At 47.2% G+C, this 25,177-nt stretch overlaps 1 protein-coding gene across 2 annotated transcripts in view; it reads right to left on the bottom strand.

Moving 5' to 3' along the window:
• ANKHD1 (ankyrin repeat and KH domain containing 1) overlaps positions 1-25,177 on the bottom strand; it is a 411,439-nt gene that overhangs the window by 202,136 nt on the left and 184,126 nt on the right. For both annotated transcript variants that reach the window (XM_063928239.1, XM_063928240.1), the window contains exons 13-14: positions 8,027-8,170; positions 6,719-6,806 (exon numbers count right to left, since the gene is read on the bottom strand). In XM_063928239.1, the coding sequence (XP_063784309.1) occupies positions 6,719-6,806; positions 8,027-8,170 (232 nt within the window). The remainder of the gene's footprint in view (positions 1-6,718; positions 6,807-8,026; positions 8,171-25,177) is intronic.

Genomic DNA, 25,177 nt, shown 5'->3' with positions numbered 1-25,177 from the left:
GTATTTGGCTCACCTTGACAAAGGGGCTTGCGTGCCCCGAAACGTTGGAACACTTAGCCCGTTTTATGGAATAAATAGCACCAGCACTTCACCTCCATTTGGCTGTGTCAGTCTCAGAGTGCCGCTGTTTGTACTACAGTTACTTATCTGCATGAATTTCTCCAGAAGGCACCTGAGCAAATAATAAGAATTTACTTACCGATAATTCTATTTCTCGTAGTCCGTAGTGGATGCTGGGAACTCCGTAAGGACCATGGGGAATAGCGGCTCCGCAGGAGACTGGGCACAAAAGTAAAGCTTTAGGACTACCTGGTGTGCACTGGCTCCTCCCCCTATGACCCTCCTCCAAGCCTCAGTTAGGATACTGTGCCCGGACGAGCGTACACAATAAGGAAGGATTTATGAATCCCGGGTAAGACTCATACCAGCCACACCAATCACACCGTACAACTTGTGATCTGAACCCAGTTAACAGCATGATAACAGAGGAGCCTCTGGATAGATGGCTCACAACAATAACCCGATTTAGTTAACAATAACTATGTACAAGTATTGCAGACAATCCGCACTTGGGATGGGCGCCCAGCATCCACTACGGACTACGAGAAATAGAATTATCGGTAAGTAAATTCTTATTTTCTCTGACGTCCTAGTGGATGCTGGGAACTCCGTAAGGACCATGGGGATTATACCAAAGCTCCCAAACGGGCGGGAGAGTGCGGATGACTCTGCAGCACCGAATGAGAGAACTTCAGGTCCTCCTCAGCCAGGGTATCAAATTTGTAGAATTTAGCAAACGTGTTTTTCCCTGACCAAGTAGCTGCTCGGCAAAGTTGTAAAGCCGAGACCCCTCGGGCAGCCGCCCAAGATGAGCCCACCTTCCTTGTGGAATGGGCTTTTACAGATTTTGGCTGTGGCAGGCCTGCCACAGAATGTGCAAGCTGAATTGTATTACAAATCCAACGAGCAATAGTCTGCTTAGAAGCAGGAGCACCCAGCTTGTTGGGTGCATACAGGATAAACAGCGAGTCAGATTTTCTGACTCCAGCCGTCCTGGAAACATATATTTCCAAGGCCCTGACTACGTCCAACAACTTGGAGTCCTCCAAGTCACTAGTAGCCGCAGGTACCACAGTAGGTTGGTTCAGATGAAACACTGAAACCACCTTAGGGAGAAAATGAGGACAAGTCCTCAATTCCGCCCTGTCTGAATGGAAGATCAGATAAGGGCTTTTACAGGATAAAGCCCGCCAATTCTGACACGCGCCTGGCCGAGGCCAGGGCCAACAACATGACCACTTTCCATGTGAGATATTTTAACTCCACAGATTCAAGTGGTTCAAACCAATGTGACTTTAGGAACCCCAAAACTACATTGAGATCCCAAGGTGCCACTGGAGGCACAAAAGGAGGCTGTATATGCAGTACCCCTTTTACAAACGTCTGAACTTCAGGAACTGAAGCTAGTTCTTTCTGGAAGAAAATTGACAGGGCCGAAATTTGAACCTTAATGGACCCCAATTTTAGGCCCATAGACACTCCTGTTTACAGGAAATGCAGGAATCGACCTAGTTGAAATTCCTCCATCGGGGCCTTACTGGCCTCGCACCACGCAACATATTTTCGCCAAATGCGGTGATAAATGCTTTGCGGTTACATCCTTCCTGGCTTGATCAGGGTAGGGATGACTTCATCCGGAATGCCTTTTTCCTTCAGGATCCGGCGTTCAACCTCCCTGCCGTCAAACGCAGCCGCGGTAAGTCTTGGAATAGACAGGGTCCTTGCTGGAGCAGGTCCCTTCTTAGAGGTAGAGGCCACGGGTCCTCCGTGAGCATCTCTTGAAGTTCCGGGTACCAAGTCCTTCTTGGCCAATCCGGAGCCACGAGTATAGTTCTTACTCCCCTCCGTCTTATAATTCTCAGTACTTTTGGTATGAGAGGAAGAGGAGGGAACACATACACTGACTGGTACACCCACGGTGTTACAAGAGCGTCCACAGCTATTGCCTGAGGGTCCCTTGACCTGGCGCAATACCTGTCCAATTTTTTGTTTAGGCGGGACGCCATCATGTCCACCTTTGGTTTTTCCCAACGGTTTACAATCATGTGGAAGACTTTTGGGTGAAGTCCCCACTCTCCCGGGTGGAGGTCGTGCCTGCTGAGGAAGTCTGCTTCCCAGTTGTCCACTCCCGGAATGAACACTGCTGACAATGCTATCACATGATTTTCCGCCCAGCTAAAAATCCTTGCAGCTTCTGCCATTGCCCTCCTGCTTCTTGTGCCGCCCTGTCTGTTTACGTGGGCGACTGCCGTGATGTTGTCCGACTGGATCAGCACCGGCTGACCTTGAAGCAGAGGTCTTGCTTGGCTTAGGGCATTGTAAATGGCCCTTAGCTCCAAAATATTTATGTGAAGTGATGTTTCCATGCTTGACCACAAGCCCTGGAAATTTCTTCCCTGTGTGACTGCTCCCCAGCCTCGCAGGCTGGCATCCGTGGTCACCAGGACCCAGTCCTGAATGCCGAATCTGCGGCCCTCTAGAAGATGAGCACTCTGCAACCACCACAGGAGAGACACCCTTGTCTTTGGTGACAGGGTTATCCGCTGATGCATCTGAAGATGCGATCCGGACCATTTGTCCAGCAGGTCCCACTGGAAAGTTCTTGCGTGGAATCTGCCGAATGGAATTGCTTCGTAGGAAGCCACCATTTTTCCCAGGACCCTTGTGCACTGATGCACTGACACTTGGCCTGGTTTTAGGAGGTTTCTGACTAGTTCGGATAACTCCCTGGCTTTCTCCTTCGGGAGAAACACCTTTTTCTGGACTGTGTCCAGGATCATCCCTAGGAATAGAAGACGTGTCGTCGGGATCAGCTGCGATTTTGGAATATTGAGAATCCAACCGTGCTGCCGCAACACTACTTGAGATAGTGCTACCCCGACTACCAACTGTTCCCTGGATCTTGCCCTTATCAGGAGATCGTCCAAGTAAGGGATAACTAAAACTCCCTTCCTTCGAAGGAGTAGCATCATTTCGGCCATTACTTTGGTAAAGACCCGGGGTGCCGTGGACAAACCAAACGGCAGCGTCTGAAACTGATAGTGACAGTTCTGTACCACAAACCTGAGGTACCCTTGGTGAGAAGGGTAAATTGGGACATGGAGATAAGCATCCTTGATGTCCAGAGACACCATATAATCCCCTTCTTCCAGGTTCGCAATCACCGCTCTGAGTGACTCCATCTTGAATTTGAACCTTTGTGTGTAAGTGTTCAAGGATTTCAGATTTAAAACAAGTCTCACCGAGCCGTCCGGCTTCGGTACCACAAACAGCGTGGAATAATACCCCTTTCCCTGTTGTAGGAGGGGTACCTTGATTATCACCTGCTGGGAATACAGCTTGTGAATGGCTTCTGCTGCAGCCTTTTTCCTCTCCCTCTGCCACGGGGCAGAAATGAGGAGCCTTTTGCCCGCTTGCCCTTATGGGGCCGAAAGGACTGCGCCTGATAATACGGCGTCTTCTTATGTTGAGAGGCTACCTGGGGTAAAAATGTGGATTTCCCAGCCGTTGCCGTGGCCACCAGGTCTGTTAGACCTACCCCAAATAACTCCTCCCTTTTATAAGGCGATACTTCCATATGCCTTTTGGAATCAGCATCACCTGACCACTGTCTTGTCCATAACCCTCTTCTGGCAGAAATGGACAGCGCACTTACTCTTGATGCCAGTCGGCAAATATCCCTCTGTGCATCACGCATATATAGAAATGCATCTTTTAAATGCTCTATAGTCAGTAATATACTGTCCCTATCTAGGGTATCAATATTGTCAGTCAGGGAATCCGACCAAGCCACCCCAGCACTGCACATCCAGGCTGAGGCGATTGCTGGTCGCAGTATCACACCCGTGTGAGTGTATATACATTTTTAAGATATTTTCCTGCTTTCTGTCAGCAGGTTCCTTAAGGGCGGCCGTATCCGGGGACGGTAGTGCCACCTGTTTAGACAAGCGTGTGAGCGCTTTATCCACCCTAGGGGGTGTTTCCCAACGTGCCCTATCCCCTGGCGGGAAGGGGTATGATGCCAATAACTTTTTAGGAATTAACAGTTTTTATCGGGGGAAACCCACGCATCATCACACACTTCATTTAATTCCTCAGATGCAGGAAAAACTACAGGCAGTTTTTTCTCACCCAACATAATACCCTTTTTAGTGGTACTGGTATTATCAGAAATATGTAAAACATTTTCTATAGCCTCAATCATGTAACGTGTGGCCCTATTGGAAGTCACATTCGTCTCTTAATCGTCGACACTGGAGTCAGTATCCGTGTCGGCGTCTGTATCTGCCATCTGAGGTAACGGGCGTTTTAGAGCCCCTGATGGCTTTTGAGACACCTGGACAGGCACAGGCTGAGTAGCCGGCTGTCTCATGTCATCAATCTTTTGTAAAGAGCTGACACTGTCACGTAATTCCTTCCATAAGCTCAGCCACTCAGGTGTCGACTCCCTAGGGGGTGACATCTCCATTACAGGCAATTGCTCCGCCTCCACACCATTTTCCTCCTCATACATGTCGACACAATCGTACCGACACACAGCACACACACAGGGAATGCTCTGATAGAGGACAGGACCCCACTAGCCCTTTGGGGAGACAGAGGGAGAGTATGCCAGCACACACCAGAGCGCTATATATATACAGGGATAACCTTATAGAAGTGTTTTTCCCCTTATAGCTGCTGTTTTATTAATACTGCGCCTAATTAGTGCCCCCCTCTCTTTTTTAACCCCTTTCTGTAGTGTAGTAACTGCAGGGGAGAGCCAGGGAGCTTCCCTCCAACGGAGCTGTGAGAGAAAATGGCGCCAGTGTGCTGAGATAGGCTCCGCCCCTTTTTTGCTGACTTTTCTCCCGCATTTTTATGGATTCTGGCAGGGGTTAAAATACATCCATATAGCCCTGGGGGTTATATGTGATGTATGTTTGCCAGCCAAGGTGTTTTTATTGCTGCTCAGGGCGCCCCCCCCAGCGCCCTGCACCCTCAGTGACTGCAGTGTGAGGTGTGTATGAGGAGCAATGGCGCACAGCTGCAGTGCTGTGCGCTACCTTGGTGAAGACTGATGTCTTCTGCCGCCGATTTTCCGGACCTCTTCTTGCTTCTGGCTCTGTAAGGGGGCCGGCGGCGCGGCTCTGGGACCGGACTCCGAGGCTGGGCCTGTGTTCGGTCCCTCTGGAGCTAATGGTGTCCAGTAGCCAAGAAGCCCAAGCAGGCTGCAAGCAGGCAGGTTCGCTTCTTCTCCCCTTAGTCCTTCGATGCAGTGAGCCTGTTGCCAGCAGGTCTCACTGAAAATAAAAAACCTAAAACTAAACTTTCACTAAGAAGCTCAGGAGAGCCCCTAGTGTGCACCCTTCTCGGCCGGGCACAAAAATCTAACTGAGGCTTGGAGGAGGGTCATAGGGGGAGGAGCCAGTGCACACCAGGTAGTCCTAAAGCTTTACTTTTGTGCCCAGTCTCCTGCGGAGCCGCTATTCCCCATGGCCCTTACGGAGTTCCCAGCATCCACTAGGACGTCAGAGAAATAAGGGTAGCAATATGCGTGAGATACACGGAATAGGAACCACCCAGCAGCTATTGGCACACACAGTCACATGTACAATGCAGAAATTGTTACTACAATACAACTGCACTGGACTAGCAATACGAAGTAAAGCTATATATGTATACAGATATAACAATGCACAGTAAATACTGGTATGTATATCACACGGTACTTGTACTGAAATATCCCTGTAGTAATGCACTTTTCTTAACTAACACTGTCTAAACGACATGTAGAATACTTAAGTGTCCTGTAAATGCACAGCGCTGATGAGACAGGCGGCTTTACAGAGGAGACAATGCCCAGCAGTCCCAAGATCAGCGCAGCTCTGTGTAATGGTGCCCAAACGCTGACAGGGAGTGAGGGAGATAGAGATGCAGCTCCAGAGCGGGAACATTTGCAGTAAATGATGCCTTGGGCCGGGGGGAGGGGCTACAGGTCAGCGCCTTATCCCACATGCTGGACTTCACCACCGGGTACTGCGGGGCCTATAAACAAACGGATTTTAGTAAATCCGACCTGTGCCCCTTGCCCTGGTGGATATAGTGGGGTCCCTGCACGGCCACAGTGTCCATGCCAGCGGCGCAGTCCGTCTCCGGAGACCGCGCCAGATTGCGATTTTGGCGAGTCCTGTCTGGGGGACCCTCTTACCTCCTCCCTAAGCTTGCGGCCACGCAATCCCGGAGAGCAGCGGCGGGTGTGTGCCTGATGAAGCTGGAGCACCTTCGCTGTAAGTCCCCGGCAACCAGGGCACGGGAGTGTACAGCGCCGCTGGGGGAGGTGAGGGAGCCGCAGCACGATCTGTCGGACTGACATATAGCACTTCTAAGTGCCTGCGCTGCGGCCCTTGAAGTCTTTTCTTCAGAAAAACTCTTTCCAGGGCTGCCTAGCACAGCCCTCCCTGTTAGCTGCTGCACTGCAGGCACCAACTGAGCTCCAGTGCCTGGAGGCGGGGTTATAGAGCAGGCGGTGCAAGGCATCCTGGGAACAGTCAAAGCTTTAGCCTGTTGGTGCCTCGGATCAAGACCCATCTCTACACCCCGATGTTATTCCCTGTAGAATACAGTGTACCCCGCTGCAGAAAATAAATAAATAAAAATCACCTACAGTATTACCTACCTCTTTCTAAATCCATCTGTTCTGGAGACTTGTCTGGCTCCTGAGGCGGTACAACCATTGCCAGAGCATGCATCGGTACACGTGAAACCTATAGAAGTGCATGTGTGAAATATAAAAACACAATGTTATTTAATGACCTCAAATGATGTTAATTCAGTAGGTAATGCTCAAATCACTTATTTTATAAATTGTTAAATTGTTCTCGCACATTAAAAACCCCATCTATGGCTAAAATTCAGATATACATGCAAAGGTTTTTGTACTTTGACATATTTGAAGCACTTCATGTTATATATGGTATCCGGTCTATGAAAGTACACTAAAAAGGTTTACAGTCAACAGGTTGACTAATAATGGTCGACATGTACAAAAGTAGACACTTATTTGGTCGACACAAGTCTTGTTTTTCATACTTTACCATCCATGTGGACTAAAAGTGACAAAAACATGAAGACCATTTCCATATGATCTTTTGACCCTGTCGACAATGCATGTCGACCACTAGTAGTCACCGTATAGACTGTGACCTTTTTAATGTAGATTTAATGATCTACATGCCAAACCATACTTGCTACGAAGTAAACACAAGTTGTTTTTTATCCAGCTTTATGTTTTATATAGGGTGTACCTTACGTCTTCCAGACCTAGATGCAATTACAACCCTCACATTCCTAAATGTGGGCTGGTCCCTGATAGATTTTCTCATCTTCTCTGGTTACACATTTTTTGGAGTAAGATCATGAGGTGTATTGGCAGGATGGGCATCGCGGTCTCACTTTTCTTCCACATCATTTGTCTATTTGGCCTTCATCTAGCAGACTGAACCAATGCAGGTAAACAGGAATAGGATTCCACTGTGCTTACATAAACTGATAATTGGTAGGGCATGTATTGCCTCCACAGACCCCAATATTGGTATCGGCTATCCCTTATAAATTGATTGTGCGAGCCATGAAGGATTAAAGATTTCTTTATACTAAAAAGAATAAAATAAAATAAATAAATAAAAAACCACAACAAGTATGGGCCACTCAGGCGAAAAAGGATCTGACTTGATGTACAGTATTTGTCTCTCACACATACTATACAAGAACCCTTTCTCTGCTGCTTCCCACTTTAATCAGACTGTTTTCCAATGGGATCTTACCCTTGTCACACTTACTATATACACACTGGTAAATCCTTGCTACTGTAGAGCCTTACACATTCATTTAGACAGCAAATTATGTATCACTTTACAAAATAATTAACAAGGATTATTACACCTTTATCTCTAGGGGGGAAAAAAAAATCATAAAAGCTTCTTACCGAAAGTTGATCATGAGGTGGGGGTGTTATCTGACAGATGTCAGTAGATGGGACTGTTAAAACATTGTTTGGGTAATCCAATAGATAAGAAACAACATTGGTATGACCACCCTTTGCAGCTTCTATTAACATTGTGGAACCATCCTGTACAAAAAAAAACATAAAACCCAAAACATAAAATTACTCTTTATTAATAGAAAAACAAATCTACATTTCAAACAATTTAAAATGAACTAAAATTGTAAACTTTCCCCCCCATTTTGCATACTGAGAAGCAAATTAGTTAACACTCCTACCACTCTATACCCCCACTGTGGGGTGTATTCAATAGCTATCGGAAGCTGCAGACTTGTCGGAAAGACGTCAGATTCCAGTCGGAATGGGATCCGACCTACTCAAAAAGCAGTTTTTTTTTCTGACAAGTCGGGAATTCCCAACTTGTTGGAAAACACGTGGATCGGCGGAATAGGCGCCGATCCGCGTGCTTCTGTCGGAAACATGACCATATCAGACAGGTTTTGGCCCTGTTTCCGACAATTTCAATCTGACTTTAAAATAAAGTCGGATTGAGCAGGGCGTCCCCCCCGGCCACGCTCCTCACCCATAACCGCCGCAGACATCAACCCCCCTGCCGCATGACTTTTCCCTCTGCCGTCCACCTCCCCCCGCCACCGCTGTCAGCACACCAAGTACCCGATGACAGCAGAGGCAGGAAAGGACCCCTGGTACGGCCAAATCCGACAGTCTGATTTGGCTGTCCATTGAATAGCCCTTGTCAGATCCATTCCGACAAATGCATGTCGGAATGGTTCAGTCACTTATTGAATACACCCCTGTGTCTGCGTAAGAAAGCAGAATTAATTTTTTCACCATGCCCCAAAGGGCAGGAAGTTTTAGATCACATGGAGCTACTTAGAGGGAATGAATGGTGATCGCAAGGTCTGCACTTCAGGTAAGAGATGTTCTCTCTAAAATCAAAACAAAGGGGCCAAAACCCAAACATTCAAACAGCGGACCAAAGATTCTTACAATTTAAATGTTCGCACACGCTCAAACCACAAAATAATGCTTAGTGCTTATCACAAAACAAAAAAACCTTATTCCACCACTCAATAAATCACTTCATCACATGAAACGTCTCTGTGGTTAGCACCGTGCAGGCATTTTCACGGACAGGCAGAGGGGTGGGGCTGAACCGGAAGTAGGGGTCGGTGCGAGTGTGGCGCGGAGCTCGGTACACAAGGAGTATCTGCTCCATGCAGGCATCTCCACAGACTGGCAGGCTGAGCCAAAGGCCTGTAGGAGGGGAGAATTCGGCCCGGTGAAGGAGGCTGTAGGAGCAGGCATTAAGTGACTGTGCAGTATTCAGGAGGAGCCCAGGTGGAGAAGAGAGGGGCAAGCAGCAGGAGAGTCAAGTGCTACTCCGGGTGAGTGTGAGGAGGAGCATCTGAGCAGCAGGAGTGGGGGTAAGTGTGTGCTGCTGAGTCGATTAACCACTGGAGTGGAATGTGTGTGCTTGTTTTTTTTTTTTTTTTTTTGACAAGGTGCCGTGAGCTGCTGGACAGTGCCAACGTGGGGAAGCAGGGACCTGTGAAAAGGTGCTGCTACAGGAGAAGCTGCTGAATCCACCTGGACACTGCCGGAAGCCAGGTGCACATCAGCAGGTGGGATGTAGGGGCAAGGAGACAGAGCAACTGCAAGTGGAGAGGACACTACGTAAGGAGAAGGGAGGTGGCAAGGCGGTGACGCAGGAGAGGGCCCCCGCAGATCATTATTAGCTTTCCTACTCTATTGTATAAGTGATTGCTTTTCTTCTTTTCTCTCTCCCCTGGTCTTTGATTGAATTAGCTGTTTCTGTTCTGCGGTGAATATTGTTTCTCTTCACAGCTAGGCCATAGTACAATACTGTATTGCATAGCTTGAATTGTTTATATGGTTTGTATTGGAGCTTGTTTTTTTGGGGGGAATGTAATAGGGAGTTAGAGTTGTCAAGCAAATGGGCCGTGATTGAGAATCTCACTCCGTGCATGTCGTGCAAGCTGTATGCACACCTGGGAGCAACCGCCGCAGTGTGAATACATCTGCGCGAGGTGTGTGCGAATGGCTGCTCTGGAAGCCCAGGTAACTGATCTAGAGCAAGCCGTTACACAACTGAGGGATATTAATCTAGAGCAAAGCCTACATAGAATGGTGGAGGAGTTGCAGGGGGGCGGGGGACACCGGTGGACGAGGAAACCAGGTGGGTCACAGATAGAAGGAAGAAAGAGGGGGGGGCACACGACATCTCTGAACTACCAAACCCCAATAAATTCGCCAGATTGGACGAAGATTTGAAGGATAGTAGTGAGGAAATGACGGAGCTGGAGGAGACTGTTCCCTCTTACAACCGGAGGAGCGGTCTCTCCGGCACAGATGGGTTAAAAGAAAGCGAGGTACCTAGTCAGATTATGGAGGTAGGGGATTCTATTATCAGGAAGACAGATAGGGCAATCTGCTACCAGGATCGTGATCGCAGTACAGTCTGTTGTCTCCCGGGTGCTCGGGAATGGCACATCACGGACCAAGTAGAAAGAGTGTTGTGAGGGGCTGAAAAATACCCGGAGGTCTTGGTGCATATTGGCACCAATGACAAAGTTAGTGGTAAGTGGGATGTCCTTAAGAAAGATTATAGAGATTTAGAGATTAGGGAGGTAAATGTGGGCCTTAGAGACTGGTGTAGGAAAATAGGATTTTAATTACCTACCGGTAAATCATTTCTCGTAGTTCGTAGAGGATGCTGGGGTTCCATTTAGTACAATGGGGTATAGACGGGTCCACTAGGAGCCATGGGCACTTTAAGAGTTTAAAAGTGTGGGCTGGCTCCTCCTTCTATGCCCCTCCTACCAGACTCAGTTTAAAAAATGTGCCCGAGGAGGCGGACATACTTCGAGAGAAGGAAATACACAGAAAGTGGTGAGATTCACACCAGCTCACACATAACAAAAGTAACAATGCAGGAAAACGAAGCACTGGGCGGGCGCCCAGCATCCTCTACGGACTACAAGAAAAGGATTTACCGGTAGGTAATTAAATTCCTATTTTCTCTTATGTCCTAGAGCAGAGGTTCTCAAACTCGGTCCTCAGGGGCCCACACAGTGCATGTTTTGCAGGTCTCCTCACAGAATCGCAAGTGAAATAATTAGCTCCACCTGTGTACCTTTTAAAATGTGTCGAGTAATTAATACACCTGTGCACCTGCTGGGTTACCTGCAAAACATGCACTGTGTGGGCTCCCGAGGACCGAGTTTGAGAACCTCTGTCCTAGAGGATGCTGGGGTCCATTTAGTACCATGGGGATGTACCAAAGCTCCCAGAACGGGAGGGAGTGTGCTGAGGTTCCTGCAGAACAGATTGATCAAACTGAAGGTCCTCAGAGGCCAAAGTATCGAACTTGTAGAACTTAGCAAACGTGTTCGATCCTGACCAAGTAGCTGCTTGGCAAAACTGTAAAGCCTAGACACCCCAGGCAGCCGCCCAGGAAGAACCCACTTTACGACGCAAGCCTGATGTAGAAAAGCATGCTGGATAGTAAACCTAATCCAGCGAGAAATCATCTGCTTAGAAGCAGGACACCCAACCTTGTTGGGATTATAAAGGACAAACAGAGCGTCCGACTTCCTGTGACGAGAAGTTCTCTTCACATATATTTTCAAAGCCCTCACAACATCCAAGGATTTTTAGGCAATTGAGGAGTCAGTAGCAACTGGCACCACAATAGGTTGTTTGATATAAAAAACCGACACAACCTTCGGGAAGAAATTGCTGACGCGTTCTGAGCTCAGCTCTAGCTTCATGGAAAATCAAGTAGGGGCTCTTGCATGACAATGCCCCCAATTCTGACACACGTCTAGCAGATGCCAATACCAACACTGTGACCACCTTCCAAGTAAGAAACTTGATGTTCACCTCCTGTAAAGGCTCAAACTAATCCGATTGCAGGAACTGCAGCACCACATTAAGATTCCAAGGTGCTGTAGGAGGCACAAAGGGTGGTTGGCCGAGCAGAACCCCTTTTAAGAATATCTGAACCTCAGGGAGAACAGCCAATTGTTTCTGGAAGAAAATGGACAAGGCCGAAATCTGGACTGTTATGGAGCCCAAGCGTAGGCCCACATCCACACCTGCTTGCAGAAAGAGGAGAAACCGTCCTAGTCGAAACTCCATCGTAGGAAACTTCTTGGATTCACACTAAGACACATACTTTTTCCAAATCCGATGGAAATCTTTAGACGTTACTCCATTCCTAGCATGGATCAGAGTAGGAATAACCTTGTTCGGAATGCCCTTCCGAGCTAAGATCTGGCGTTCAACCTCCATACCGTCAAACGTAGCTGTGGTGAGTCTTGATAGGCGAACGGCCCCTGTTGAAGAAGGTCCTCGCAAAGAGGAAGAGGCCTCGGATCCTCCAGCAGTAATTCCAGAATATCCGCATACCAAGCCATTCTTGGCTAGTCCGGGGCAATGAGGATCGCCTGAACTCTTGTTCTTTATTAGTTTGAGAATCCTTGGGATGAGTGAGAGTAGAGGGAACACATACACTGACTGGAACACCCACGGAGTTACAAGGGCGTCCACTGCCACTGCTTGCAGGTCTCTCGGCCTGGAACCGTACCTCCAAAGTTTCTTGTTGAGGCAGGAGGCCATCATGTCTATTTGAGGTACACCACATCGACTGGTTACCTCTGCAAACACCTCCAGGTGGAGGCCCATTCTCCTGGATGGAGATGGTGTCTGCTTGGGAAGTCTGCTTCCCAGTTGTCCACTCCCGAAATGAAGATTGCCGACAGCACCACTGCATGCTTTTCTGCCCAGATGAGGATTCTTGTTACCTCTGACATTGCCGCTCTGCTCTTCGTTCCGCCCTGTCGGTTTATGTAGGCCGTTACATTGGCCGACTGAACCTGAATGGCCTGATCTTGCAAAAGATGTGCCGCTTGTAGAAGGCCGTTGTATATGGCCCTTAGTACCAGAATGTTTATCGGAAGGATGGATTCCAGACTTGACCACTTTCCTTAGAAGTTTTCCCCTTGGGTGACTGCTCCCCAACCTCTGAGACTTGCATCCGTGGTTAGTAGGATCCAATTCTGAATTCTGAATCCTGAACCTGCGGCCCTCGAGAAGGTGAGAAGCTTGTAGCCAGAGGAGTGAAATTCTGGCTTTCGGCGACAGACGTATCCGCTGGTGCATGTGAAGATGAGATTGTGACCATTTATCCAGGGGATCCAGTAGGAAGGAACTTGCATGAAATCTTCCGTACTGTAGAGCCTCGTAGGAGGCTACCATCTTCCCCAGAAGGCGAATGCACTAATGAACCGATACCCGGGTTGGCTTCAGGACATCCCAGACCATTGATTGGATCACTTTCTCCACCGGCAGAAAGACCATCTTCACTTCCGTGAAGAGTAAAGTCCCCAGGAAGGGCAGTCTCCTTGTCGGCTCCAAATGGGACTGTGGAAGGTTCAGGATCCACCCATGATCGTAGAGTAGTCGAGTTGAGAGAGCAATACTCTAACGGTCTCTCCCTGGAAGGTGCTTTTATCGGCAGAACGTCCAGATAGGGAATTATGTTCACTCCCTGCTTGCGAAGGAGTAGCATCATCTCTGCCATGACCTTGGTGAACACTCTCGGTGCTGTGGAGAGGCCAAATGGCAGCGCCTGGAACTGATCGCGACAGTCCAGCAGCGCATATCTTAGATAAGCCTGGTGAGGTGGCCAGATCGGAATGTGAAGGTACGCATCCTTGATATCCGGGGATACCAGGAATTCCCCCTCCTCCAGACCGGAGATCACCGCTCTCTGAAACTCCAACTTGAATTTGAATTCCCTCAAGTAGGGGTTCAATGACTTTAGATTTAATATCGGCCTTACCGATCCGTCCGGTTTTGGAACCACAAACAGGCTTGAGTAATAGCCCTTGTGTTTTTGGTGAGGTGGAACTGGAACAATGACTTTTGTTTGGACCAATTTTTGAATGGCTTCCTGTAGGATAGCACTTTCTGTCAGCGAAGCTGGTTAGCCTGATTTGAAGAATCTGTGAGGTGGGAGCACTTGAAACTCCAGTTTGTACCCCTGGGTAACAATATCTTTTACCTAGGGGTCTAGGCATGATGACGCCCAGACGTGACTGAAATTCTTAGTCTCGCTCCCACCTGACCGATCTCCAGGCTGGGAGGTCCACAGTCATGCTGAAGACTTTGAGGAAGCAGAACCTGGTTTCTGTTCCCGAGAACCTGTTGGTGCAGGTTTTCTGGAATTTCCCCTACCACCTCTAAAGAAAGTGGAAGGGGATTTGGATTTTCTAACTTTCGCGGTCCGAAAGGACTGCAGTGCAAACGTAGGATAAGATCACCTAGGCGGTGGCGCTGCTGAGGGAAGAAAGGTGGACTTACCCGCATCCAATGCATCCCCAAACAGAGCTTGACCTGTGAAGGGTAGGTTCTCCACACTTTTCTTGGATTCTGCATCCGCAGTCCATTGGCGTAGCCAGAGTCCTCTGCGTGCCGAGATCGCCATGGAAGTAGCCCTTGCATTCAGCATGCCAAGGTCCTTCATGGCATCCACCATGAAACCTGCAGAATCCTGTATGTGACTCAAAAACAATTCAATGTCACTCCTATCCATAGTAGTCTTCTAGTAACGTGACTGACCACTTTACTATGGCTTTAGAAATCCACGTACAAGAAATAGTGGGTCTTAAAGCTACGCTAGTAGCTGTGTAAAGTGATTTGAACGTAGTCTCAATCTTGCGGTCAGCCGGCTCTTCTAAAGCGGTTGAACCAGGGACAGGTAAAACCACCTTCTTTTTTTCCCACTTTTTTTCTGTCCTCTTCAGGGAAAGGGAAAGCAATAAGAAACCTTTTTGGGATCTGGAATTTTTTTCTCTGGGTTTTCCCAGGATTTTTCAAACTCCTTAGAAGCCGGGAAGGTAAGCGAGGAATTCTTACTTTCTGTAAAATTAGATTCCTCTACCTGCTCAGGTACCTTCTCAGTAATATGTAAAATGTCCCTAATGGCTTTAATCATTAGTTGCACCCCCTTTGCAAGTGATGCATCCCCCCCTTGCATATTCCCATCACCGTTCCCTGTGTCGGAGTCGGTGTCAGTTTGCATTATCTGGGCAAGTGTACGTTTTTGTGGGTATGTAGGGAAGGGGTCTTAGACAAAGCAGCGGGGGTTGAGTATGTCAAAACCCTCTACAGATTTTCTCAAAAAACTGAGTTTCTTTCTCATTATGTGACATCCTTGTTGAAATCTGGGATATCATTCCCCTTAAAGAATCCACCCATGGGGGTTCGGATTCAGAAGGCTGGAAAATCACATTGCAGTTCTGAGTACATGGAATAGACTCTTCAGGAGAAGATAAACACTCTGCAGCACAGGACACAGAGTCCTTAGACATGGTAATGTGAGATATATACAATTACACACACAGAAAACCGTTTCCCCCAGAGTACCTTCAGAGAGTCAGAGTATAAGGAGTCAGCCACACAGCACCCCAGTAGGCAGTTATGATAAAAGCCCAGCACTGACCAACTAACCTTAATAGGGTAGTTAGTACTGTTACCACACACTTCCTCCCCCCCCCCCCCCCCCCCCCCTTCCCCCCAGAGGTATAGCTGGAGTTATCTGAAGGGCAGCACTCCCTGTCAGCGTCTTTATTGTGATCTGCAGGGAGAAATTGATCTGCTCTGAGAGGAAGCCCCGCCCCTTGCAATGGCGCGCGGCTTCCCGCACTAAGTTGTTTATACTGGCCTGAGGTGTTTGTTGTTGACAGCAGGTAGAAGGTTGGAGGCGTTTTTAAACTAGATGCCGGGGGAGTTTAGCTAGAAAGTACGGGTCATGCAGTGAGAATTGTGAGGATGGAGGTAGTGAACAAAATGGGGGTAGGGAAAGAGAAGCCGGCAAGGGTATTAACATGGGTACTAATTAGCGTATTACCAAAACACTAACGAATGACTATTATGGGTCATCAATACTGAAGATAGAAAATGATGTTCCTAGCACAAGGGGAAATACTTATCTTAATTTTATGTATGTAAACGCTAGAAAGCAGTCTTTAAAACCTGATATACCGGAAAATATTCACGAGGGGACTGTAAATACTGTTGAGACATTATGGGTAGAAATGGCATGAGGGTCAAGGGAACAAAAAAGATAGTATTGGGGCTGGTATTATTGTGTCTGATGAGGAAATGTTACTGAAGCACATTGAAAAAGCAGCAAGAGTAGGAGACGTAATAGTGATGGGAGACTAACTATCCAGAGATAAACTGGACAAATGATTCATGTGATACTGCTAGGGGTAATATGTTTTTAAACACACTAAATGACAACTATTTACTTCAACTAATCAAGGAACCAACTAGGTACAATGCAATCTTAGACCTGTTATTAACTAATACTGGGGAACTGATATCAAATAATATTATATCAGGGGAGCCCATGGGAAAACAGTGACCACAATATGGTCACATTCAATATCCGTTTTCATAAACAGTCTTATATTGGCTAAACTAGGACTCTAAACTTTAGCAAAGCTTTGACATGATGAGGGAAGCTTTAAAAGGACATTGAATAGGAAACTGTTTCAAGGAATAAGTACTACAGAGAAATGGAAAGTATTAAATTCAATGCTCGATAATAATACTCGCAAATTCATTCCCATGGGCAGCAAACACAGGACTAAAAATTCCAAACCAATGTGGCTTAACAAAAAGATTAAGTAACAAATGGGCAAAAAAAACACGGGCATTTAAAAAAATACAAATCAGACGGGAATGCGGAGTCATTCCAGCACTAGAAGGATTGTAACAAAATATGCAAGAAAGCAATAAGAGCGGCTAAAGTAGAAACTAAAATAGCAAAGGAAAGCAAAATCAAACCCCAAAATTTCTTTTAAAATATATCAACAGCAGGAAGGAGAATTTAGGCCCTTTACAGGACAAGCTGGGAGACTTAATCAAAAACGATAATGACATAGCGGACAAATGAAATTAGTTTTTATCATCTGTATTTACGAGAGAGGACCAGATGCAGGGATTAACCCACAATCTCAACAAAGATAATGTCCCACTGCTAAGTGCTTATTTAAGTGAGGAGGTAGTCTGTGACAGATAAAAAAAATAAAAAATAAGATTAATAAGTCACCTGTTCGTGACTGAATTCACCCAAGGGTTCTCATGGAGCGTCACTCTGAACTAGCTTTTATAAAACAATTAGTGCGAACCTTGATCAGGGTAAGAAAGTGGATGTAATGTTTTTAGACTTTGCTAAAGCTTTCGACACAGTACCGCACATGAGACTTACCTGTAAGTTACAAGAACTAGGGCTAGGGAGCATAATATGCACTTGGGTCAGAAATTGGTTAGATAATAGGGAGCAGCGCATTCTGGTAAAAGGAACTTTTTCAAATTGTACTGAAGTACTACGTGGTGTGCCACAAGGGTCTGTACTTGGACCACTATTGTCCAACATTTTCATTAACGTTCTAGAGAGCATGGTGTCAATTTTTGCAGACGATACCAAATTGTGTAAGATTATAAATACGGAGGGAGATGCTTAGTCTCTTCAGAACAACTTCGTTAAACTGGAAGCATGGGCAGCAAAATGGAGAATGAGCTTCAATACAGACAAGTTTAAGGTAATGCACTTTGGTAGCAAGAACAAAAATAACACCTACATACTAAATAGGGTAATATAAGGGGATTCTGTACTGGAAAAAGACTTAGGTGTCCACATAGATAGCAAACTAAGCATCAGTACCCAAAGTAGGATTGCAGCAAAGAAGGCTAACAAGGTATTAGCATGCATAAAGTGTGTTATACTCCCATTATTTAAGTCACTAGTGAGGCCACTTCTTGAATACTGTGCACAATTATGGGCACCATACTACAAAAAGGATATCTTGGAACTAGAAAAGGTTCAGAGGCGGGCGACCAAACTAATTAAGGGGATGGAAATGCTGAAATACGAGGAAAGGCTTGCAACGCTAGGCCTGTTTACACTGGAAAAGAGGAGACTAAGAGGGGACATGATCAACATTTACAAAGTAAGGGGTCAATACACAGCTTGCAGGGGATCTGTTTTGGTAAAATCAACACAGAGGACACATGGATGGACACCCACTTAGGTTAGAGAGGAGAGGAGATTTCGCACACACAGGCAAAAAGGTTTTCTCACAATATTTCTCACAATAAGGACAACACGTGTTTGGAATTCCCTGCCTAAGAGAGTAGTAATGGCAGATTCGGACAACACTTAAGAATGGGCTAGATAAATTCCTAATAGATAAGGATATACAGGGTTATGGTGCGTTTAAAAAAAAAAAAAAAAAAAAGAGGAATAAACACAATGGCCGACATTAGCAACAGATAAAATTAGTCCTAAAAATAATACAGAATAGGAGACCACAAATAGGTTGAACTCGATGGAAAAAGTCTTTTTTCAAACTCAGAAATTAATGTTACCTCCAGGTAAGGGAAAATTTTAAACCCCAAATAGAACAAAAAGCAGGAGACTCCATTGCACTAACAGAGGGAATTACCCAAACAATTATTTTCAAAGAATGATCCACTACATACAATCAAAGTATTTATTAAATCACAATAGGATTTTAATACCTACCGATAAATCCTTTTCTCGTAGTCCATAAGGGATATTGGGGGGAAACTAGTACGATGGGAATAGACGGGGTCCAAAGGAGCCAGTGCATTTTAAATTTCTGAAAACTGGGTGTGCTGGCTCCTTCCCTCTATGCCCCCTCCCACAGGCAGTTATAAGTAAAAACGTGCTCGAAGGAGAAAGGACATATATGAGAGAAGGGACAAAACAAAAGGTGGTGAGATTTACACACCAGCACACCACTAACATAGAACAACCAGCAACAGCTGAACAGATAACTAGAGAACAAGAACCTGCAGAAAAGTCAACGCACTGAGGCGGGCGCCCAATATCCCTTATGGACTATGAGAAAAGGATTTACCGGTAGGTATTAAAATCCTATATTCTCTAGCATCCATAAAGGATATTGGGGGGAAACTAGTACGATGGGGACGTCCCAAAGCTTCCAGAACGGGCGGGAATGTGCGGAGACTGCTGCAGCACCGCCTGCCCAAACTGGGCATCCTCTTTGGCCAGGGTATCAAACTTGAAGAACTTCACAAAGGTGTTCTTCCCCAACCAGGTAAGCAGCTTGGCATAATTGCAAGGCCGAGACTCCACGAGCAGGTAAGGCTGCAGACACATAGGCCTGTTGGATAATAAACCAAATCCAACGAGCAATGGACTGCTTTGAAGCAGGACAACCCTTTTCTGCGCATCATAGAGCACGAACAAGGAATCCGTCTTTCTGAGCCGAGTCGTGCGCTTGACATAGATCCTCAAGGCATGCACAGCATCCAAAGCAACCGGAGGAGCAGAAGCATCAGGACTGGACGGAACCACAATAGGTTGATTCAGGTGAAAGGCGGAGACAACCTTTGGCAGGAACTGTTGTCTAGTCCGGAGCTCTGCTCTGTCCTCATAAAAGACAGAGTACGGACTTTTACACGATAAGGCCCCCAATTCCGAGACCCGTCAAGCATAAGACAGGGCCAGTAACTTTACAGTCTTCCATGTGACGTACTTGTCTTCTACCATCATCAGAGGTTCAAACCAGGAGGACTGTAGAAATTCCAACACTACATCCAAATCCCAGGGTGCTGTAGGCGGCACAAAAGGAGGTTGTATGTGGAGGACCCCTTGCAAGTAGTTCTGAATTTCTGGCAACACAGCCAATTTCTTTTGAAAGAAAATTGATAGAGCTGAAATCTGGACTTTAATGGAACCAGACTTGAACCCTTGTTCACACCAGCCTGCAGGAAACGTCCAAAGTGAAACTCTGCAGGCGGATACGTGCGTTCCTCACACCAAGAAACATATCTCCTCCAGATACAAGGATAGTGTTTTGACGGCACAGGTTTCCTGAACCATGGTAGCAATAACCTTCTTGGAAAGGCCCTTGGGAGCTAGGATGTTACGCTCAACCTCCAGGTCGTCAAATGAAGTCACCGTGGTCTGGGTAGACAAACGGTCCTTGTTGAAGAAGAGCTCTTCTGAGTGGTAGAGGCAAAGGGTCTTCGACGGACATGTCCAGAAGATTTGCGGACCACGCCCTCTAAGGCCAATCCGGGGCAAACAGAACTGCCTGGACACCTTTATTCTTGATTCGCTTTAGCACCCTTGAAAGCAATGGGATCGGAGGAAACCGGTAGACCAGCCAGTACGGCCAAGGCAATGCCAGTACGTCCACTGGCCTCGCCTGAGGGTCCCTGGTTCGTGAGCAATACCAGGGAAGTTTCTTGTTGAGACGAGAAGCCATCATTTCTATTTGTGGGCAACCCAACCGGTCGATGATCTGCTGGAACACCAGATGGTGGAACCCTCAACTCCCCCGGGTGGAGATCGTTGTCCACTCCTGGAATGAAGATTGCAGACATTGCTCTTGCATTGCTTTCTGCCTAGAGGAGTATCCTTGACACTTCTCGCATGCAGGCTCTGCTTTTTGTACTTCCATGTCGATTTATGTACGTCACCGCCGTGGCGTTGTCCGACTGAACTTGGATCGCGTGATCCTTGAGTAGAGGAGAGGCCTGAAGCAGAGCAGTGTAGATTGCCCGAAGTTCCAGAATGTTGATTGGAAGTAGGGCTTCGTGGGCTGACCACCTGCCGTGGAACTGAGCCCCCTGGGTGACAGCTCCCCATCCTGTCACCTGGCGTGAGGAGGGTCCAATCCCGAATCCCAAACTCTGGCCTTCCAGGAGATTGGAGGACTGTAGCCACCACAGGAGGGAAATCCTGGCCTGAAGTGACAGCTGAATCAGCCGGTGCATCTGAAGATGTGAGCCAGGCCACTTGCTCAGGAGATCCAACTGAAAATTTCTGGCATAGAACCTCCCATACCGGGTCACCTTGTATGAAGCAACCATCTTTCCTAACAATCTTATGCAAAGATGTACAGACACTCGAGTAGGTCGGAGCACCATGCGGACCATCTCCTGAAGTGTTTTCGCCTTGTTCTCTGTTAGAAACACCTTCTGGGACACAGTATCCAGAAACAACCCCAGGAACAGGAGCCTCTGAATTGGCTCCAGGTGGGACTTCTGTAAGTTGAGGATCCACTCATGGTCTGACAAAAGATGCATGGTGTGATCGATATGGAGCAACAAAAGCTTCCTGGATCTTGCCTTTATCAGAAGATCGTCCAGATAAGGGACCACACTGACCCCCTGGACCCGAAGTTGAAGCATCATCTCCGCCATCACCTTCATGAACACACTCGGGGCTGTAGATAGGCTAAAGGACCGTGCCTGGAATTGGAAGTGATTGTCCAGCAGGACAAACCGCGGGTACTCCTGATGAGGCGGCCAAATCGGAATATGGAGATAGGCGTCCTTGATATCCAAGGAGACCATAAATTCCTGTTCTTCCAGGCCCACAATCACTGCTTGCAGGGATTGCATTTTGAACTTGAACACCCACAAATAAGGATTCAAGGATTTCAGATTCAGAATGGGTCTGACCGAACCGTCCGGCACCACAAACTGGCTGCACTGCGGTAGTGATACTGGAACAATGACGTGGGACTGGACCAACTTTTGGATAGCCTGTTGCAACGTAAACTGCATAGCCTCCAAAGCTGGTAAGCTTGATTTGAAAAATTGTTGAAGGGGGGGGGTTACTGTCGAACTCCAGCTTGTAGCCTTGAGAAGCGAGCTCTCTGACCCAGGTACCCTGGCAGGAAGTCTCCCAGATGCGGCTGGAGTGACGCAGTCGAGCTTCCACCTCGAGATCCCCTCGGGGTGGGTGGGCACCGTCATGCTGAGGGCCTTAGTGGAAGCAGAACCGGTAGACTGTTCCTAAGAATCAGTGCTGGTAGGTTTTCTGGACTTACCTCTAGTGCCCCTAGCAGCATTGGAGGCACCTCTGGCCTTTGATCGAAATCTGTGAGACTGAAAGGACTGGACAGACGGCCCCGGATAGAAGCGTCTCGCCGGCGAGGCCCCAGCGGGGAGAATCACGGATTTTCCCGCCGTAACTTTGGAAATCCAGGTATCCAATTCAACCCAAAAAAGCCATTCCCCAGAAAAGGGGAGGGATTACACACTACGTTTAGATTCTGCATCCGCAATCCACTGACGCAACCACAAGGCCCTGCGCGCCGACAGAGCCATGGCAGTAGTCCGAGCATTAATGTTCCCCATCTCCTTGAAAGAAAACAGAGGACATGGGTAGTGTCCTGAATGTGCTTCAGAAGGGTTACCATAGTAACCAACGGCATATCTCCCGAGAGGCCCCTCTGAATTTGAGTGGCTCAGGAATGAATGGCATGGGTCATCCAGCATCCGGCAATGACCGGTCTTTGTGATATACCGGCTGCTGTGTATATAGACTTAAGTGTAATCTCTATCTTCCTATCCCCAGGATACTTCATGGTAAGGGAGCCCGGAGCAGGCAGCAACGCCATTTTAGACAGGCTAGAGACAGACATCCACCCCAGGGGGTTCCTCCCAAAATTTTCTACCTTCAGGAGCAAATTGGAAAGTGCGCAAAAACTTTCTGGACACTTGGAATTTTTTGTCTGGATTTTTCAAGGCCTGTTTGAATAAGTCATCTAACTCTGTAGAGTCAGGGAAAGTGACATTAGGCTTGGTCTGTACAAAGAAAAACGACTGCTGTGATGCAGCGTCCTCTAGAGGGAGCTTTAACACGTCCCTCATAGCCAAAATGTGGGGTTCAATACCCTGAGCAGAATCGGGATCCCCACTAACAGGATCTAGGTCATCCCCATCTTCCTGTATATCATCATCTGTATCAGATAGTAGAGCAGGTAACCCACGCTTCTGTGGACCTGCATGAGAGAGGGGGGCTGTGCATCTGCCCTAGCAGCTAAATCTAAAGCTTGTTGTAGTAGCCGAGTTTTCTGCACATTAGCAATGAGCTGGGATCACCTATCAGACATCAGTCTTAAAAGACCCTAACCAGTGGGGCTCTGGACCCTCTCCCCAAGCCCCTTCACTGATTTGTGAAGATTGACTGCATTGTTCACATGAAACAGAATCAGTAGATAATGGAGAAAATCTACTGTGACATAAACTGCACAGCTTGTTAACCCGTGTTTCACAATAAACATAACATACACACACAGACAGAATGCAAGCCTGCCCTACTGTATGAGAGAGAGAGAGAGAGAGAGAGAGAGAGAGAGAGAGAGAGAGAGAGAGAGAGAGAGAGAGAGAACACACCAGAACACCAAGCTGCACTGCCCCAGTGAGGCGGTCAGCTCCCTAAAATACAGTTAACACTAACCATTTTAGTCCTAAATAGGATCAGTATAGTGTACACCCTGTACCAGATATCCAGCGTGTCTGAGGAGTCGGGAAGCGCTGTGTGTGCTGTATATGGCTGCAGTAAGCCTCAGGTCCCGCTCTGAGGTAGCTCCACCGCCTCCAATGGCGTTGGAGTTACATATATAGATTATACTGGCAAAGTCTCCTAGTTAGCTTAAAACATCACACAAGTGCTAGTCAATCCTTTAGTGCCAGCTCTACATGGGGGATCTTAGCGGGAGCCCCCAAGGAGGGTCCCATACGCCGCACCCATGGTCAGCCGCACTTTAAACCGGAGCCCCCAGTTTGTACTCACCACAGATGTCACCTTCAGGCAGTATTAGGGGTGTGCGGCGAGCTGCGGCTGTGATAGCCAACAACTGAATAACCACCCCTCATGACGGTGGTCCTGCAGCGGGGAAGCGGCTCTGATACCTTACAGAGGCCGGTGACCATCCCCGCCCTAACTCCCACAGTGCAGGTATGCTGCATACTGAAGATAATAAAAGATTTAAAAAAAAATTAAGAAAACTCTCTGAAGCTGCAGAGATGTGCATCCTCTCCTGAGGGCACTTTTTTCTAAACTGCCAGTAAGAGAGGCATAGAGGGGAGGAGCCAACACACCCAGATGCAGAAATTTAAAGTGCACTGGCTCCTTTGGACCCCTTCTATACCCATCGTACTAGTTTCCCCAAATATACCTTATGGATGCAAGAGAAGTGAGGATTTTTGTTTACTTACTGCTGAATACTTATCTCTTATGCAGGCTGGGGTGACACTGGACCACGGGGTTGCGGATGGGGACCAAGGAGCTGGCACTTAAACAAAAAGTTGTAACTTTAAATATAAATATAACTCCCAACTCAGAAACATGCAGAGCTGAGGCAATGGCCATAAGGAAGACCAACTTCCATGCAACGAACTGAAGGTCTGCTGAACACAAAGGCTCAAACTGAGCCTGCCTGAAAGCCAAGAGGACAAGATTAAGAACCCACGGTGTTACCAGCAGACCAAACAGTGCTTAAGCACGCAACCCACCCTGTAAAAATGTTCGTATCTCTGGAAGAAAGGCCATAACCTGCTGGAAATAAATTGAGAGGCCCGAAAACTGTACTTGTAACTAGCCTCCAAACCTCCTAAGAAATAGGCTGAGAAACGAGAGAAACTTGGGGAGGTATGAACTGTCTCTGTGAACACCACAAGATGTGACCAGAGGCCTTGGAGCCAATGATGTAATGTCAAAGCACTCAAACCCAGGAAACTCACGTCTGTGGTCACAATGATCCAATCTTGAGTAACAAGGGAATTTTCCAGGAGTAGATGATTAGAAACCAGCCACAAGTGGAGAGATTGATGTGTGATGCCAGACAGAAAAGAAACAGACGAAAGGGATTCAAAGCACACAGTCTAATTCTCGAGCATTTCCCACTGGAATTCCCATGAGTGGAACCTGGCGTACTGAATTGTCTCGAAGGTAGGGATGATTCTGCCAAACAACTTCACAACAAGATCGACAGACAAGGCACCAACAGCACGGTTGTGAACAAGTTCTATAGGGTCCGTCCTTTAGAATACTCGTTGGGGTGAGGTGTTGAAAACCATACCCACAAACAGAAGTGCTGACAAAGGTATCAGGAGAGACTTCTCGAAATTGTGATCCTGAAGTACTTGTACCATGCAATCTATGTGCTTTTGTAACTGTTAAACTGGATCTGCTTTCAATAAGCAGATCGTCTAAATGAGGTA

Source organism: Pseudophryne corroboree, chromosome 6 (genome assembly GCF_028390025.1).
Source record: "Pseudophryne corroboree isolate aPseCor3 chromosome 6, aPseCor3.hap2, whole genome shotgun sequence".
NCBI classification, from domain to species: domain Eukaryota; kingdom Metazoa; phylum Chordata; class Amphibia; order Anura; family Myobatrachidae; genus Pseudophryne; species Pseudophryne corroboree.
This window is presented reverse-complemented; position numbering and strand designations above follow the sequence as displayed.